The sequence below is a fragment of the Heliangelus exortis genome, chromosome 3 (assembly GCF_036169615.1).
Source record: "Heliangelus exortis chromosome 3, bHelExo1.hap1, whole genome shotgun sequence".
Classification (NCBI taxonomy): domain Eukaryota; kingdom Metazoa; phylum Chordata; class Aves; order Apodiformes; family Trochilidae; genus Heliangelus; species Heliangelus exortis.
The window spans coordinates 16,166,818-16,184,125 of NC_092424.1; the positions used below are offsets into that span (position 1 = coordinate 16,166,818).

Consider the following 17,308-nt stretch of genomic DNA (forward strand, 5'->3'; position numbering starts at 1 on the left):
CCCGGAGGACTGCGTTTAGGAACGGACCCACGAAGATGGCGGAGGTTGTGGAGACGGAGGCGGCTGCCGAGCCCGCCGACTTCAAGCGCCCGAGCCTCCCGCTGCCCGCCGCGCCCCGACCCGTGGAGGGCTCTGAGACGGGGCCCAGCCCTGCAGCCCCCCGCCCGGCTGCCCCCCGCCCGGCCCCCGCGCCGGCCGCGCCGCGCTACGAGGAGCCGCCGTGGGGCAGCCCCCCGCCGGCCGGCGCCGGGTACGGGCTGGAGGTGCTGAAGGGCGGCGTGGTGCTGGGCTCGGTGCGGCTGGAGGGCGGCAGCTGGTTCCTGGTGGGGCGGCTGCCCGGCTGCGCCCTGGCCCTGGAGCACCCTTCGGTGTCGCGGCACCACGCCGTGCTGCAGTACCGCGGCGCCGGCTGCTCCCCCGACGACTCCGACGCCGCAGGGTTCTACGTGTACGACCTGGGCAGCACCCACGGCACCTTCCTCAACAAGGCGCGGGTGCCGCCCCGCACCTACTGCCGGGTGCGGGTGGGCCACGGGCTCCGCTTCGGCGGCAGCTCCCGCCTCTTCCTCCTGCAGGTGGGTCCGGGCCAGGGCGTCTGTCGGGGCCTTCGTGTGGTACAGGCTTTCCGCGCTCAAGCTGAGGGATTTACCCGGCTCCTTCCATCTCCCTGGCGCCTTGGGGAGAGTGAAAGTTTCTGGGTTTCGAGGCGGTTTGAATAATTCAGGAGCGGCCCAGCGCTGCTATGCTCGTTGGGTAAAAGCAGTCAGGTGTGGGTACCCACTGCTGCCTCCACGGGGGATCTGGGGCTGAAGGAGAAAGTGGAGCTGTGAGGTCCCCTGATGAATTGGGTGCAAGGCAGCTCTGCTCGGGCCTGAGAACTCTCATGGCAGCTTCTAGTGATGTGCAGAGACTGCAAAAAGTGTTTCTCTTCATCCATTTAATGTACCAGGGAAGCTTCCCCAACAGTGTGATGGATCAGGAAAGTCAGGCACTGGTATTTCATGTGATAGAGAGGAGCTTTTGTTAGTAGGAACTTAGGAAGCACTTGTGAGTGCCCTACATGCACTTCAGGGGTTTTAATTGCTCATTCCTCAGATTTCCCTGTGTGGAACTGCTAAAAGAAAAAAAGGGTTGCATTCTGCCTTTAAAATCCACTTGTGTTTTTGATTGGTCTCTCTGCAAGTACACAGTATGTTCATTTCTTTCCCCTCTCTCTCCTCTCTAGAAAGGATATTACGCCTAATATAGTTGGGCATGCAGGTGATAACAGAAGGCCTAATAAGTCTGCTTTTTGCAAAGCACTATAAAGATTTGTTTATGTTACTGTACATAATCTGCATGTGTGTTGAAAATACTCTTTTGTTTCTTTGAAAAAACATTTCTGTATATTTACCATTTTTTGACATAGGGACCTGAAGAGGACCAGGAGTCTGAGTCAGAACTGACTGTGACCCAGCTGAAGGCCCTGCGTAAGCAGCAGCAAGCAAAACTAGAAAAGACAATGTTGGGAGAGGACTCTGATGAGGAAGATGAAAAAACAGAGGAAAGAAGCGAGAGGAGTCAGAACAGTGATATGAGCTGCTCCTGGGGAATGGGTAAGTGATGAGGCATAAAAGGGCTGACAGACCCTGGGAGGTCTTTAAGCCAGTTTGAGCGAATACTAGGGTTGAGATTCCAGCTTCCACAGTGTCCCAGTCCTGTGGAAGTTGTTGGGTACAAATCTATCCTTCTCTTTTAAGAATTAAGAGTGCTGTGGCAAGGCAAGCTTGTGTCATAGAATCATAGAATCCTAGAGGTTGGAAGGGACCTCGAAAGATCATCTAGTCCAACCCCCCCTGCCAGAGCAGGGCCCCCTAGAGTACATCGCCTAGGAACGTGTCCAGGCGGGTTTTGAATGTCTCCAGTGAAGGAGACTCCACAACCCCCCTGGGCAGCCTGTTCCAGGGCTCTGTCACCCTTACAGTAAAAAAATTTTTTCTGATATTCAACTTGAACCTCCTATGCTCCAATTTACACCCATTACCCCTTGTCCTATCACTGGTCACCACTGAGAAAAGCCTAACTCCATCTCCCTGACACTCACCCCTTATATATTTGAAAACATTGATGAGGTCACCCCTCAGTCTCCTTTTCTCCAAACTAAAGAGACCCAGCTCCCTCAGCCTTTCCTCATAAGGGAGATGTTCCACTCCCTTAATCATCGTAGTAGCTCTGCGCTGGACTCTTTCAAGCACTTCCCTGTCCTTCTTGAACTGAGGGGCCCAGAACTGGACACAATACTCCAGGTGCGGCCTCACCAATGCAGAATAGAGGGGGAGGAGAATCTCTCTTGACCTACTAACCACACCCTTTCTAATGCACCCCAGGATGCCATTGGCCTTCTTGGCCACAAGGGCACATTGCTGGCTCATGGTCATAGAATCATAGAATCATAGAATTAGCTGGGTTGGAAGGGACCTCAAGAGATCATCAAGTCATTTTCTTGTCTACCAGGACCCCCAGGTCTCTTTCACCTACACTGCTCTCCAGCAGGTCAGCCCCCAACCTATACTGGGACATCGTGTTGTTCTTCCCCAAATGCAAAACTCTACACTTCCCCTTGTTGAATTTCATCATGTTTCTCCCTGCCCAACTCTCCAGCCTGTCTAAGTCTCTCTGAATGGCAGCACAGCCTTCTGGTGTGTCAGCCACTCCTCCCAGCTTAGTGTCATCAGCAAACTTGCTGAGGGTACATTCTATACCCTCATCCAAGTCGTTGATGAAGATATTGAACAACACCGGTCCCAGTACCGACCCCTGAGGGACTCCACTAGTCACACAAGTCTGGTGAGAAGTATGCCACAGGTCCTTTTAAAATCAGGGAGAATGCAAGTGGCCTACACCATGAAACTGGGAGTTTAGATAAATGCTGTGTGTTTTGTTCCAGTGCTGCAGTGACATTCATCTGCTAAACTGCTTTTATAATGGAATCACTGTTTGCAAAAAGGAATCAGGGTGGGGTTTTCAACTGAGTGCAGAAATAATATTCAAGTAAGGGAAATAATTTTAGGATGGTGTAGCTGATGCTTCTTTCAAACTAATGAGAGCTGAAATATCCTGGTGTTTTTAACATTTCACTAGATTGTTCTGCACTTTGTATTTTTTCTAGGGGAGGATGCTGAGGACGATGAGGTTGAAGAAAATCCTATTGCTATTGATTTTCAGGACGTGCAAGATGCTTTTTATATGAAAGATCCTAGGAAGGCCTTACAAGGCTTTTTTGACAGAGAAGGTACTTTTTTTTTTTTCTTTTTCTCAAACTAAATTTATTTTTTTCTATTTAGCAAAGTGTGGTGTTTGCATTCATGTTTTATTTGTTTGGTCATGTTTGACGGGGCTGTTTATTTAGGTTTGGGGTTTTTTTGAAACTTAGCTCACCACTGTATATCTGAGATTGGTTACTAACTTCTAAACTGGGAGTTGCAGAGACCACCTTGTGTTCTTCTGGAGGGACAATCAAATCACACCCATGTTTTGAAGCCATGCTGGAAAATTAAAAACCATCAAATTCCAATTGGAGAATGCTATGGTTGTAAGTTAGAATTAGAAAAACTAAAAAGATAAAAGGCAATAGTGAATAATTAAGTCTTTGGTTGCTAGCAAAACTTAGATTGCTTATTTATTTGCTAAAGTGAAAAATTAATCTTCAAGATAAACAGTATCTGTGAATCCAGATTACAAACTATCATTAGTTCAGTGTGATTTACTTTAATAATTACAGATGCAATATTGTTTTTTCTTTGAACTACATATTCCTGAACAGGCCACTTCCAGATATTTGGTCGGAAAAAGCCTTGATTCTGAAAAACAACCAAATGAGCACAATATCAACTGAAGAACCCAGGGCTTTAAAAAACAAACAAACAAAAAGATGTGGGTAGGGCAAATTTGGTCCTTTGATATGTATCAGGAGCATTTTTTCTCTTTTGTTTAACTATGACATTCCTCTCTCCTGGAAAGGTTATTCCTACTCATTTGAATTTTGGTAACTATGTCACCTTTATTTCTCCTTCTCTGTAGGAGAAGAGTTGGTATATGAATATGATGATCGTGGGCACAACAGCTGGCTATGCAGGATCAAGTATGTATATCTCCACTTTTACACACAGAAGCTTCACTGAACTCACAAATGAAAGCTGAAGGAATTGTGACTCTGTCAGGGAGCTGGAGTGAGACCTAAGGCCTGAGACTGAGACAGAGGTTCAAGGATCAGTGCCTGGTTCAGTGTCTGAACTCTTTTTCTGGTCTGGCAGCAGAGAAACACATGAAGTCAAAATACAAAAAGAGAAACTGGGAGACAATATCTTTTAATTCCCAGTGAGAAAGAATAAAAAAACCCAACGTGCTGCTCTGCCCAGTTTCAGTTCTTCTGGAGTGTAACACAGGTTCATGCAAGAGGCCACTAACATCATTGTTTTATTAGAAAGGAGAAGGTGACATAGAAATTAAGTCAACAGAATAGATGTCAAGTGGATAGGTGCTTCATTTCAATGATTGTACTGCTTCAGAAACCTTTACTTCAGTGTGGTGCAAAAAAATTTGTTATTGGTGTTACATGGGTGCAAGATAGTGGTGCTTAAAATGATTTGGGTGTTGACATTTAATTCCCTGTATTCCCAGTGGAAGTAATATAGGGAGAATTATTGTTTGGACTACTGAAATAAAAAAAAAATTACTTGCATGCTTTAGGACATCCCTGCTTATGTTTTGATGAGTTCTGTAGGAAATGAAAAGTGAAAATTCCTAATCTCCAAAAAAGATGAGGGTGAAATGGAAAGAACAATGCCAAAGTGATAAATACAATATCTGAGTGATGTGTGGGAAAAGCTGTTTGTGTTGGAGCTGTCCTCTCATCCTTCAAACTGAACAGGTTGCCTGTGGATGATGCATCAGGGAAACAGCTGGTGGCAGAGGTTCTCCATGCAGGAAAAAAGAAGGAAGCAATGATCCAGTGTGCACTGGAAGCTTGCAGGCTGCTCGATGCTCGGGGAGTACTGAGGCAAGAAGCAGGTGAATAACCACTCAAATGCTGTGATCCTTCTAAAAGCCCTAAACTAGGGATTTGAGATTTGCCATCTTGAATCAGTTTTATTGCTCAGTGGTCTGCAAATAATTTTGTTTTTCCCTTGCCTTTCCCAGTATCCCGAAAAAGGAAGTCAAAGAACTGGGAAGATGCAGATTTTTATGACAGTGATGATGACACCTTCCTTGATCGAACTGGTGCTGTAGAGAAGAAACGACTGAACAGAATGAGAAAAGCTGGTAAAATAGAAGAAAAACCTGAGACTTATGACTCCCTGGTAAGAAGAATTGGTACAGTGTGCCAGGCTTATTCTCTCATGCATGTAGTGTTACTAAGAAGGAAAATCAAAAGTATTTCCTGATATTTTTTTGTTAGCCTGAATGCTTAGTGTAATTTCAGACCTTTACATATTAATTGGCCAAGTTAAAATAAAATTAGACTAGATTTGATGATTGTAGGATGGGAGGTTTTCTAAGATCTTGAGAGGGGGAAGAATCAGACATAAAAGAAACCTTAGACTTCTTTAGCAACAGAAATTGGGTATTTTTTTATTCTAATTTAGTGCTTAGTGTCCACATCACAGAAACCATAATTGTGACTGCTACCAGTTGGACCACATTTGCTACCTTAAGGAAAGAGGATGACTGGCCAAAGAGAATGAACTATCCTGTTACCAGGAAGTGTCCTGGATTCAGACCAAATCAATATGCAAAAAAAAGTAGTTTTCAACTGTTTGTGTTATCCACTCTGGAGAACAGGGCTCAGTCCTTGAGTTCTGTCACTGTGTATGATACTTAATTTGTCATAAACTAGGGGAGATGAGAGAATTTTGCAACTCTGAGTAGTGTTTTTTTGCTTGTGGACTGTATCTCTGAATGCCTGAAAAAACTGCATACTTCATTGAAGTGGAAGGATACTACCTTGCTTTTGCCTGTGTGGTATTGCTTCTGCTTAATGGATCACAACAGTGGATAAATGATGCACCAGAATACAGTACTTTAAAAATAGTTTTAAACCATCAGAAAATAATTTCAAGCTTTCAAGTGCACATGGCACATCCCAGAGAAAGATCTCCTTCTGCTTCAAAGAGTAAGCAGCCTGGACTGACAGATACATGGTAACTAGGAATGCTACACAGATAACAGGTGTGGAGGAGCAGGGTTAGAGAAGGCTGGAGAATCCCAGTGGTGGTGGAACATTGCTGCAGAAGCATTAGATGTGGTCTCGTGTTTCAGAAAGAAAATTATTTGAACAACATATGAAAGTTGGTAAGTTGTTTAGGAACAATCTAGGCTGTATTTTTTTCAGCCCAGAAACTTGTGGTCAAAGATCAGAAGTTGAAAAATGGATGTAATTTGGTGGGACGTTTCAGTAACTCTTAAAAGGAGATTTTAAGAAGATAAGATCTTCTAAGCATGTTGTTCTTTCATAGGTCAAAAAGCTAAATGAAGCTGAAAATGAGCTTTCTGAGATAACAGAGAAGCTAAAGGCTTCAGGGAAAGGTAAGGCATGAAGTTCATTTGATCTTAGTGCTTTCATAAAGAACAGTAAAGAGATGAAAATGTATCTTATGGGTATTTGCAACATCTGAGTTAAGGTAAGGTGAGTGTACAAGCTTCTGGACCTTCAAGAGGGAGGAGCATTACTGTTTATCTGCTCTTTATTAATGAAACTGACTCAATTTGAGGAACATTTTTTTTCTGCTCCCTTCCAAACCATTTGTAAGGGAAGAACAAACAACTTGCAGACGAGACAGTATCTTTTATTTCACTTCTCTCATTGCAAATGCACCTTAGAAAGGGAAGGTGGGAAGAGAAATGTGGAGTCAAAGCAGTTAATGCCTAGCCTGTGTGGTCAGTGATCTTGCTAGCTTATAAGGGCTCCATTCAGGTTCCAGGATGATGTCTTTTTGTACAAAGGCAGAGCCTTTCCAAAGTGGGGACTGAATCTTGTCATGAGTTTGATTTAAGAGCTAACTATACAAACAGCTACATTTGCTTTCTGTTACTGCTGGTATCTTGCAGAATAAAAGGAAGGCATGAAGGAAATATGTTTAGGATGGTTCTTCATACAAAAAGCTTTTTAACAGAGTTGGCATTAATAAAGGTTGCAATGTCAGACTGTCAAAGAGGAATCTCTCTTTTCTGCATTACACAGGTGTGTTTCTCTCTAGTAATTCAGTTCCACACTGAAACACATTTGTATCAACAGCTTTATTGGTGGTTGATTATACCAGATCAGTGTTCAGAAAACCTTCCTGTTCCACTGAGCATGCTAACTGATGGGTCAGTTAACTGTGAAGGAATTGTTTTCAGCATGACTATGCTGGTAAGAAGTTAGCAGCTGACTGGCAGGAGAAGTTAATGCTTTCCACTGTCTGTGACATAATTTCAAGCTTTCATGTGTTACGATGCCTTTGTTTCAGCTGATACTGTTTCTCGAAAAGACTGTTAAATTGTATTTTAGTAGACACTGGGAGAAGGAAGAATCAGTTAACTTATAGACTTATAATGTGTGTTCTAGATACTTGGGTTTTCTCTTTTTTTTTTTTGATGCCTGAGGTTAATCACAAATGTTGAGTACAAATGTAAGCCAGAAGCACATGTCTGGCAAAACTGCTGCATTACATCCAGTTCTGAAACCTTAAAACACTTTTGCTTGCTCTAAATTATTATTTGTAGCTTAAGGACAAGAATGTAGAGTGACCAAGGGGTGAATGGCAAGCTAAATTGCAACACCTCTTACCAAGCACTTGGAGGAATTAAGTGATTATTGAAGATGGCAGTAGAAGTTCATAAATTGTTCTCTGGAGTTTAGAACTAACTGCTGATGGACTGACTTGGTGTTCCTCATTCGCTGATGCAGCTGAATGAAAAATCAAGTAATAGAGCTCCTCAGTCTGATTGTTGGTTGCCTGTTCAGAAGAAAATTATCAATAAATTGATGGTGCAGTAAATAGCCCTATAGCTTTTTACTTGGAATATAAAGTATAATAGCTGTGATTGATTCACCTCCTGGTAATGTCAAGTCTTATTTCAACAGTGTAGAAAACTGCTGTGACAGATAATGAATCCTAACAGTAAGCCTGTAAGTTGAGCTACCTGATTTTACCTCCTATTTGCAAGAAGTATAATCTGACTTGCTGAAGACCACTCACAGACTGAAGCACCCTTGCACTGTTCTGCAGCAAAAATTTTGTGTGATTGGCCTAATGTATGAATGATTCTTGAGTGCACTCAGTCCTCCAGGGGGAGTAGGCAGCATCATGTGTTGATTAATTTTGAGCTCTGCAAATGTTACTATATAAACATTCCAGTGAAGCCAACGTCTGATTCCCCATGCAGTGGTGTGTTTATTGCTGTGTGTGTGACTAAAGTCTGTGACTGCAGAAAGGACCCATAAGCTGCTTCGTTAGGGCCAGCAGATATTGAAGTGAGGTGAACAACCTAAACACTCATAAAGAAACATTCACTTTTAAGTGAGGTTTTGGTATGTGCATGGGTTAAGGTTTACTGTGCAGCTTTTGTTAGGAGAAATGTTCTCATCTTTCCTGGGCTAACAGCCTTCATTATCTCACTATTCAATAGAAACTCACAGAGAATGGTTATTCATACATTCTTTATTCTCTGAAGGTAGGACTTGATGAGTACAACTTTCATCTCCTCATCCATAACAACGTGTATCTTCCCTTTATCCTGCTTAGTCCAGTCCCAGCCAGCTGCTCAAGATTCCTTGGACGAATTTATGACTGAAATAAAATCAGGAGGTACTTTAGACAGCGTGGCAAGGAAAAAGCTTCACTTGCGCTCATTTGAGCTGAAGAAAGAGCAACAGAGACTGAAAGCATTAATAAAGCTTGTCAAGCCTGCAGAGCTGCCCGAGCTGAAGCCCCAGTAAGTCTTGGCTGAAGTGTAAAATGATTACTTTTACTGTTGTTATTGTCCGTGGGCAAACCCAGCAAGCAGACAGCTTTCCAAACACTAAAACAGGACAAGCTTCAAAACTGCCTGGCTCATCTTTTCAAAGAGCCACTGTGCCTTTTGGCTGCTGCTGCATCCATGGTTGAGGCAGATGCACCACAAGACTGTAGTCAGATAAACCCACACAGGGGGATGAGGGACAAGGAGCAGAAGTATGGTGTCAGCTTTGTTAATTTTTATTCCCATAGCTATCCAAAAGAAGCTGAAAAATTTTACAGTTACTGTGGACAATGTAAAACTCAAGTTAAAACCACTTTCACTCCATGAAGTGTACCTGTTCAACTACTGCCTAGCAGTGCTGCTGCCATTAAAGCAGGCATGGGCTGAGTTCATCATTGTTAGTGGCACCTTGATTAGAGGTTTAATTACTTAATTCATTTACTTACATTGAGGCTTGATCTCCAAGTGTGTTTTTATATATAGCTGCATGTTAGGTACATATGTATTTATGTGTGCAATTGAATTTGAGGGAGTTTGTGTGATTGGGGGGGGGAGGGGTATTTTTGTTTTGCTTTTTTTTCCTTCCTGTTACAGCAAGTGTCTGAATCCTACAATGTGTATGTATGATGGAGTCATCATCTCCTGCAGCTTTCTCCTTGGGTGCTTCAAAGTGAGAGGGAAATAAAAGGGGTTTATATATCTACTTCTAATTTGCAGATTTCTTCTATTTGTAAATGTAAGACTGGTTTGATACTGTGTACATTGTATTCCTTTGTATCTAATTTTTATTAGGAGTGGAAGTTGCAGTCTAGAAGCAGAGGGGAAGCCTAAAAAGATTACCCTGCCTCTCTTTGGTGCAATGAAAGGGGGGAGCAAATTCAAGCTGAAAACTGGAAGCCTAGGGGTAAGTTAGACTCATAAGTGCTGTGAGCTGGAGGCTGTTTCTCAGACTACTTCTCAAGCCATGGGGACTGCAGTGGTGGCAACCATGTCCTCTCACATGCATGGAAAAAGCATGGAGGCTCAATCCTGTGGCAGTGAGAGGTGCACAGGGCAGCAAGCAGGGGCTGTTGGATGCTGCTGCCAGGAGTGGCCATTCTGTGCCCTTGTACAGTCACTCTTCTGGGGCACAGCTATGATCAGAAGGCAGGGGATCAAGTGGAGGCAGCCTGGGGACACCAGGCTGAACTACTGCTAATACCTCAGCAGCTGGTCCTTTAATTTCTTTTGTTTTTCTTGATCTTTTAGATAAGATCATATTCAAGACTGATTGAGTTTCCAGTGTCCCTTTTAGGAAAAGACTGCACTCCTTATATGGTCTGGATGTATTTTTTCATCTTCCATTTCTACTAATAATTTTTCTGTAAAACCTAAGTATTTTTCATCCTGAGGGTTTTTCCTTCCCAGCTGTTCTGTGATAGTAATGTGTGCACTATCTCCTGCTATGAAGGTCTGTGACATCTACTCCCATATTATCTTAGCACTGATACATAAATCTTTTCTGCCACAGAAGTTGCCTGTTAAGCGTCCAGACATCCCTGAAAGTTTGTTAAAAATGAAAGATGATGGACCAGAGGAGGAGGAAGAGGAAGAAGAGGAAGAGGAGCAAGAAGCAGATGCAAAAAACAGCAGAGCATCAAACTTGGAAATGAAAATTACAACAGAGGAAGAAATAGGAAAAGAAACTATTGCTGCTGATGATTCTTCTTGCAATAACAAGAATGTAAACTCCCTTCAGGATGGTAAACCATAAGTTTTGATTTTTGCAGTAATGAAACTATGTCTGTTACTGCTGAATTCTTCAGAGCTATGTGAATCTCCTAAAGTTTGAGCCACAAGTTCTCCAGCAAATTTGTTTTCCATAGATTTCTGCTCTGAGCCCAGAGTCTGTGTGCCAACAGATGAGTTTCACGTGGTTCCACTTGAAACTCTGCCTGGCAGTCAGTTTTTCATGCTTTTGGTGAAAACTTCTAGACTAAAGAAAGGTCCTGTTTTGACAAGCTCTGCTCTTATTTGATTGAGTGTCTCTAACATAGCAAATACAATATATTGTTGGCAGGGAGAGAGACTTAATAAGAAAACAAATGAGTGTGTAAAGCTTCAGATCAGTTTGTAAGGAGGAATAATTTTAAAAGTGGTAATGGAGGGCTACTTTCCTTGCATCTTTGTGGTTTATCTTTGAATCCATTCTTTTCTATATCAATTTGATGCATTAGAAAACTCAGTAATTATGTTTCTCAGTAAATTATGTTTGATGACAGAAACCTAATTCTGACTTCTTAATGCCAAGCATGTTGTTCTTCAGAATTATGTTTTAATTGGTCACAAGTTTTTCTTTAACATGGTATTCTGATGCACTTAGTGGATGAAATAGTTTGGAGACCTTCTAAGAGAAAAGTTCTTCCTGAGACAAATGCAGCTAAGAGTTCCTTTTTGTACTGTGTCTCAGAGTTGCTAGCACTCTACTCATCAGTTGCTGCAGAGTGCTCATGTAGCTCTTTTGTTGTACTTTTATTTGTACTTTTTTCTGTTACAGGGGTTCATTTTCTGCCTGAGCCAAAGATACTAAGAAATAAATCTCAGATGGGACCCTCAGAAGAGAAATCTCAAGGTGAGCAGTACAATTCAGACATTGTTGTGCAGCATTATGTGTCTTAAGGAACTGTTGTCATCTTTGGCCAGTGGAAGGAAACCAAGCCTTATCTAGAGCCTAAAGTAAGAATCTAGAATTTAAATGGTGTTTTGCTTGGAAAGTTGTAAATGTATGGTGAAGACAGGTAACTTCAACTACATTTCAGTTGTCCTTGCTTTTCATGGTCATTAACTGCATGGAGATCCTTTGTTTTAAACAAAAATAGCATGAGAAGAGAAGAAAAATAATTTTAATGTAGGTGCATAAGCATAATGTCTTTTTCCCCCTTATTGTCTTGCAGTAGCTCCTAATTCTAAGGACACAACTTTCCTTTTATAAAGTGACAACACTTTAGTGTAGCATTAGCTAGCACTCTTGTTAGTGACTCAATTACCCCTCCACATGTACACACACACAAAAAGAAATTGTGTCCTCAAAATGAAAGTTGTGGTTGGTGTACAGAGTATTTGGAGGTCTGTATAAATTTTCTATTTTTTCATAACTCAGACTCTTGATGATATGTTGTTCTGTCCATATTTTCTTATCCATAAACTTAAGCCACAAGAACCTCAGTATTTCACAGATGAAGTGGCAGAAAAAACAGGCATCCTTCTATCTTTATCTTCCTTTCATCTATGTTACTGTGAAATTACTTTTTTGTAATACAAAAAAAAACAAACAAAAAAAATCATGCTGGTCCTATACATTTCCTATTTCCTTCCCAATCTGCAGTGAATACAGATAGAGAATATCTTTTTAGAAAATAAACATCTGTCTTTGGGACAAAGTGTGTTACAGAATCCCAAATATAGGAACTTATTAAAATGCATTCAGGTAGGTAAGTGGCAGTGTATTAAGCATAAGTTAAACTATGAAAAACAAAGATGTTTGGCAGTCTTAAGTATGAATTTTATTGCAGAGTGTCTTGGATTTCCTTTTAGATGTGTCCATTTGTATGCGAACTCTCTATAAGCTTATTTCTGATAGAATTGGTCAGTTGTGATGTGTTGTAAACCAAATCCTCTTTCTTGTCAGGATCTGAGGAAGTATGTAAGGAACCTGAAGAGACACCTGAGAAAGTTAAGAAAACCAGTAGCTCCAACAAGGTCAGTTATGATACCAGGACTCCTGTAGCTTAAGAGTTTCAAGGAATCATGTAGTAGGCTCCTTATTAGTGAAATTGTTCCAATTTGACTGAGTAGAACCTGGTGTTAGTAGTGCTTTTCTGCCAAGACCCAGAGGTAGAATCACACAGTGCTGTTGGGCACAGCTCTTGCAGTCTCCCACAAGAAGGTAAATCACAGCCTTTCAAGCATGATACAGGCTCTCAATTCAATCAAATTTGCTTTTTCACCTTTTCACTTGGCAATTTGCTTCTACTAATTGCTGCTTCTGCTGTATCATGAGTGTTGTACAACACAGATGCTCCCTGGGCTTTAGCAATTGCATTGCAAAACTTCCCTTGGAGATCACCTTGGGAGTTATGTATTGGCTGACTCAGAACAAGCTGTACTACAGCTGTGGGTAATCTGTATTGCCATTACCAAACCTCATCCCTCCCTGTAGATGTGGAAAGAGGGAAGTTGTCTTAAGAGATCATTGAGTTTTGATCATTATGACAATTTGTTTGTGGTGGCAATCTAATTTTAGCCCTGTACCACTTACTTAAAGCACCTTAACTCCCTGCAGGCTGTGTGTGCTAACTGCTGCCTTGTTAGTCCTGGCAAAGGAGCCAAGGACTAGGTAATTAGAAATTGCCCTTTGTTGCTGCTCTATAAAGCTTGTTGATAAAGAAAGCATAAGTAAATTTACCCTGTTAAAGCCCAAGTTATACCATTTCCTATATGAATGTGGGAGAACAAAGCAACTTCTCATGCTGAGGGAGTCAAGTCAGCACCTCTCATCAGCACAGAGTTCACTCTTAACACTGAGCATTCTCCAAATACCAGATGGCTTAGCTATATTCTCTGTCCCATCACAAATCACTTTTTCCACATGCTGTCTCTGCCTTTGGGCTCTGATCTTGCATGGAAAATATCAACCAGAAGTCAGCTTTGGTCTTTTTTTTGTTTGTTTTTTTCTCTTTTAGTATTTGAGGAGTAACTTTGAATCATATAAAACTGGAAAAACAATTTTGAAGTGACTGTTCACAAGCCATATTTAAAAACTGTTCAACTCTGCAGTCTAATGTTTTGGAAAACATTAGTCTTCCAAAAGAACTCTTTCAGAGGTTAATTTGGGGAAAGAATGTTTTTGAGGGAATGAAAAATTGCTTCAGCTGCATAACTTATGACTGTGTCATAATTCTGAAGAGTAATTCAAATCAGTGCTGAGTAACTTGGCTACATTTTGAACTCTTAAGTCTTTCACTCTACAGCTATATGATTTTTTTTATAGCTACCTGCAGTTGTTGAAAACAAAAGCTGCTGAGAAAATTATGCTGATGTGGCAAAAACTAAAAGTCTAGGAACAAAAATACATTGCTGTGTCAACATCTGACTTGCAAGTAGCCTGTCTCAGTTTGTTTTAAGCATTTCAGTGAAACCAGTGAGACATGAAAAAATTGGATTGTCTTTTTTTTTTTTTTTGTAAAAATTAAATTGAACAGCTGAACTGTTATATGCTCCACTTTTAAATCATCTTAAACCCAAATTTTTCAGTGGGATTGTGTGTTGAAATCAGTAAAGCACTTAAAAATCCTGCTCTAGAACTTTTGCTTGCATAAAGAAATTCTGTGTCAAATGACACTACCAAGCATTAGGATGACAAGATTAAACTGTCCAGAAGTGGGCAGTTGGCAGTGGTGCTGTTTTGATGAGGAGGCTGAACTGGACAACCTCCAGAGGTCCCATCTAACCAGCATTTCTATTATTCTGTGACTCCATTGGGACAAACTGGATCTGTCTGAGGGTCTGATCTTTCTTCTTTCCTCTGTATTCTTGTTTTCATCCTTGACTCTTGTAGAAATATACCTCACCTTCCAGTATTTGAATTAATGAGAGATTTAGTGTCTGTGATACATTGTCAGAGGGGTGCAGCACCTTAAAAATCTTCTTTCCTTTTGCAGGTCCAACAACCTTTTTTTTCCTCGCAGTACCCAGATGATGACCCAGACTACTGCATATGGATTCCTCCTGCAGGTATCAGCCATTTGCTTACTATTTTTAGTCTTGCAACTCAAAAATCTGCCTAATAAGTAGCCAGGGTGTCCTTGTAACTTCTTGACAAAAAGCAATCTAGGCATACTTTACCCACAACGTGATGTTTTCTGCATATCATGCCCCACATTATTTGTATCACCATGCAAGTCTTGCAGTGAAATAAGACCAAATGTGTGGTAGCTTCATCTCAGTGGACAGGTACACCTAAAGTTTGTTTTTCAGTTTTGTAACACCTGAAAGCACTAACTCCTCTTGCACATCATGATAGAAGCTCAAACCTTCACTAAGGATAAGTGCTCCAGCAATCTTAATATTTTCAATTTTCATAGAAGTCTGTGAAATCTTCAAGTCTTGTCAGATTTTTGCAAAAATAAACTTTGGGTCATGCAGTTTGGAGAGAAGTCTTGTAAATGCTTTGTTGGAGGCAATGAATAATTCATGCATGCATCCAGTATATGCTGAATGCATTTTTTGCTTTAGTTCCAGAGTTTTTAGCTAGGAGAGGTTACTCTTAAGCAGTGGAATAAATTTTCAGTTTCACTAAAATGCAGAATACATTTTTATGCATTGAGGTTTTCATAGTAAGTGCAAAGCTTAGCTGTCATTTAGTAGATTCATTACTATAATTTTTATAAGGCTGTTACAGACTTACAATATACATAGGCTTCAGAGAGAATAACAAAAATGAGAATAAATTTCATTGATCTATAATCTGGTGAATCATCCTTCAATGAGAAGACTGCACTTCTCTGTCATATGAATCCACAAAATACCCAGTTCATTGAGGTCTGGTCAGGGATAGCCAAGTGAGCTGTGTCTGGAAGAGGGAGCTCCTTTCCCTGTTTCTGCCTGGTAATAATCAGACTCAGCTTGTGTCTAAGCTGGCATAATGAGGGCACCAGGAAATAAATAAAAAAACCCAAACAAAACAACACAAAACTAAGAATATATGATGTGATCTTGACACTTTTAATAAGGTTAAGAGGAATTATAAGTATAAATCTTTTTAATATCTGGTCTGATTTACCCTCTTTGCACATGTCTGAATGGTGCTGCCTAGAGACTATTTCATACTTGGATACAAATTTATCTTGAATGAAGGGGGGAAAACATAATGCAACTCTTCCTGTTTGTCCATTAGGTCAAAGTGGTGATGGCAAGACTCATCTTAATGAAAAATACGGCTACTGAGCTTCATGCACTCCCAGGATACATCTGAAGGTTGAAAGACTGCTCTGTTCTGGACTCTTTTTTACCACACATTAAGTGAAAGATAAAAGAGTTGTTTTTTTCAGATGCTGTTCCAAATTCAAGGGCATCAGCAGCCACTCTGGCTGTTAGCATTCCCTGTGTGTCCTGCTTGTCTACCAGATACTTTTAAAAGAAGTAAAAGCCCACATGTTCTTCTGTCTCATTTTCTACTTTTAGCCTTGTCCTTTTTTTTTTGGCTCAACTGTAGGCTCATTTTCCTTTTGTAAATAAAAATATACAAAACCAAAAGCATTAAAAAAGATACACCTCTCCAGAGGCTAGATAAAATTTATTCATGTTGGTTTATGCAATTAGTAGTAAAACTCCAGTGTTTCTTATTTTGTGGCTGCTGTTTGAAAATACTGTCACAGTGAACACAGTCTAGAACTTGAGGCTTTTTTTTTTTTCTTCTTTTCTGTGGAAAAAAAAGTTCTTTTTTTAAAAGAAAACTGTTTCCACCCTTCACTCATGCAATTTCTGCTCTTGGAGCACTTGGTATGGAGTGGACTGGAAAGGGTGAGCATACACTGCTATAAAGGTGCAGAAACACCACAGGACTGAAGAGGCTTGCACTGCTTATCCTGAATCAGAGGGTAACTGAAGAAATGATGGAAGGGTATCCTGGAAAGGCTTCTACTGGACCCTGTTCCTCTCCTGTCACAACACAGGAGCAAAGCACCATCTTAATGCAATTTGAATGTTTTGAGTGTCTATATAATGAGGCTATGACATTCTTCACCACCAAATGTTGTTAAAGCAAAAAGGGAAGGTCCAAAGATCAAACAGGCATCTTTATAGAGAGGTAACAGCACTGCAAACATTTATTAGAGGGACCTAACCCTTTCCCCTGGCCCCTCCGTATGTCAGTGTAGGAAGCCCCTTCCCACTACAGCATTGGCAGCCTCCTTGTGGTGCAAGGCCAGGCCTCATGGATCTTCTTCCTGCATGTATTTATAAATGTTCCTATTTACTGTGTATATGCTACATATATGAAAAAAACCAATTTAAATATACATCCATAAAAGTGAATCTGAATTCCCTAGACCCACATGGCAGTCTGCAGCTGGGGCACCTTCTTGTGGCAGCATGCAGTCAGTTAGCAATAGTTTTTACAGCTCTGGGTCTGATTATAGCCTGTATGTCAAAGTTTATGGAGGTTTTCACACCCCAAATACCTTTCCTGACCTCCCTAACTCCATAAAGATGTTCACTGTGTCAGAACAGGAAAGGTGTCTTGGGTTATGTAGGACTGTTGCTTCGTTTAAGAATTTTCCAGGGTTTT

General features: G+C 41.1%; 1 protein-coding gene across 1 annotated transcript; it reads left to right on the forward strand.

Moving 5' to 3' along the window:
- Positions 1-4: 4 nt before the first annotated feature.
- Positions 5-16,418, forward strand: SLC4A1AP (solute carrier family 4 member 1 adaptor protein). Its single transcript, XM_071739390.1, has 14 exons — positions 5-575; positions 1,409-1,595; positions 3,149-3,271; positions 4,060-4,120; positions 4,910-5,049; positions 5,179-5,339; positions 6,495-6,564; positions 8,766-8,955; positions 9,775-9,886; positions 10,493-10,724; positions 11,519-11,593; positions 12,650-12,720; positions 14,682-14,754; positions 15,917-16,418. The coding sequence occupies exons 1-14, from the start codon at positions 36-38 to the stop codon at positions 15,964-15,966; spliced, it is 2,085 nt and encodes a 694-aa protein (XP_071595491.1). The 5' UTR covers positions 5-35; the 3' UTR covers positions 15,967-16,418.
- The last annotated feature ends 890 nt before the right edge of the window (positions 16,419-17,308 follow it).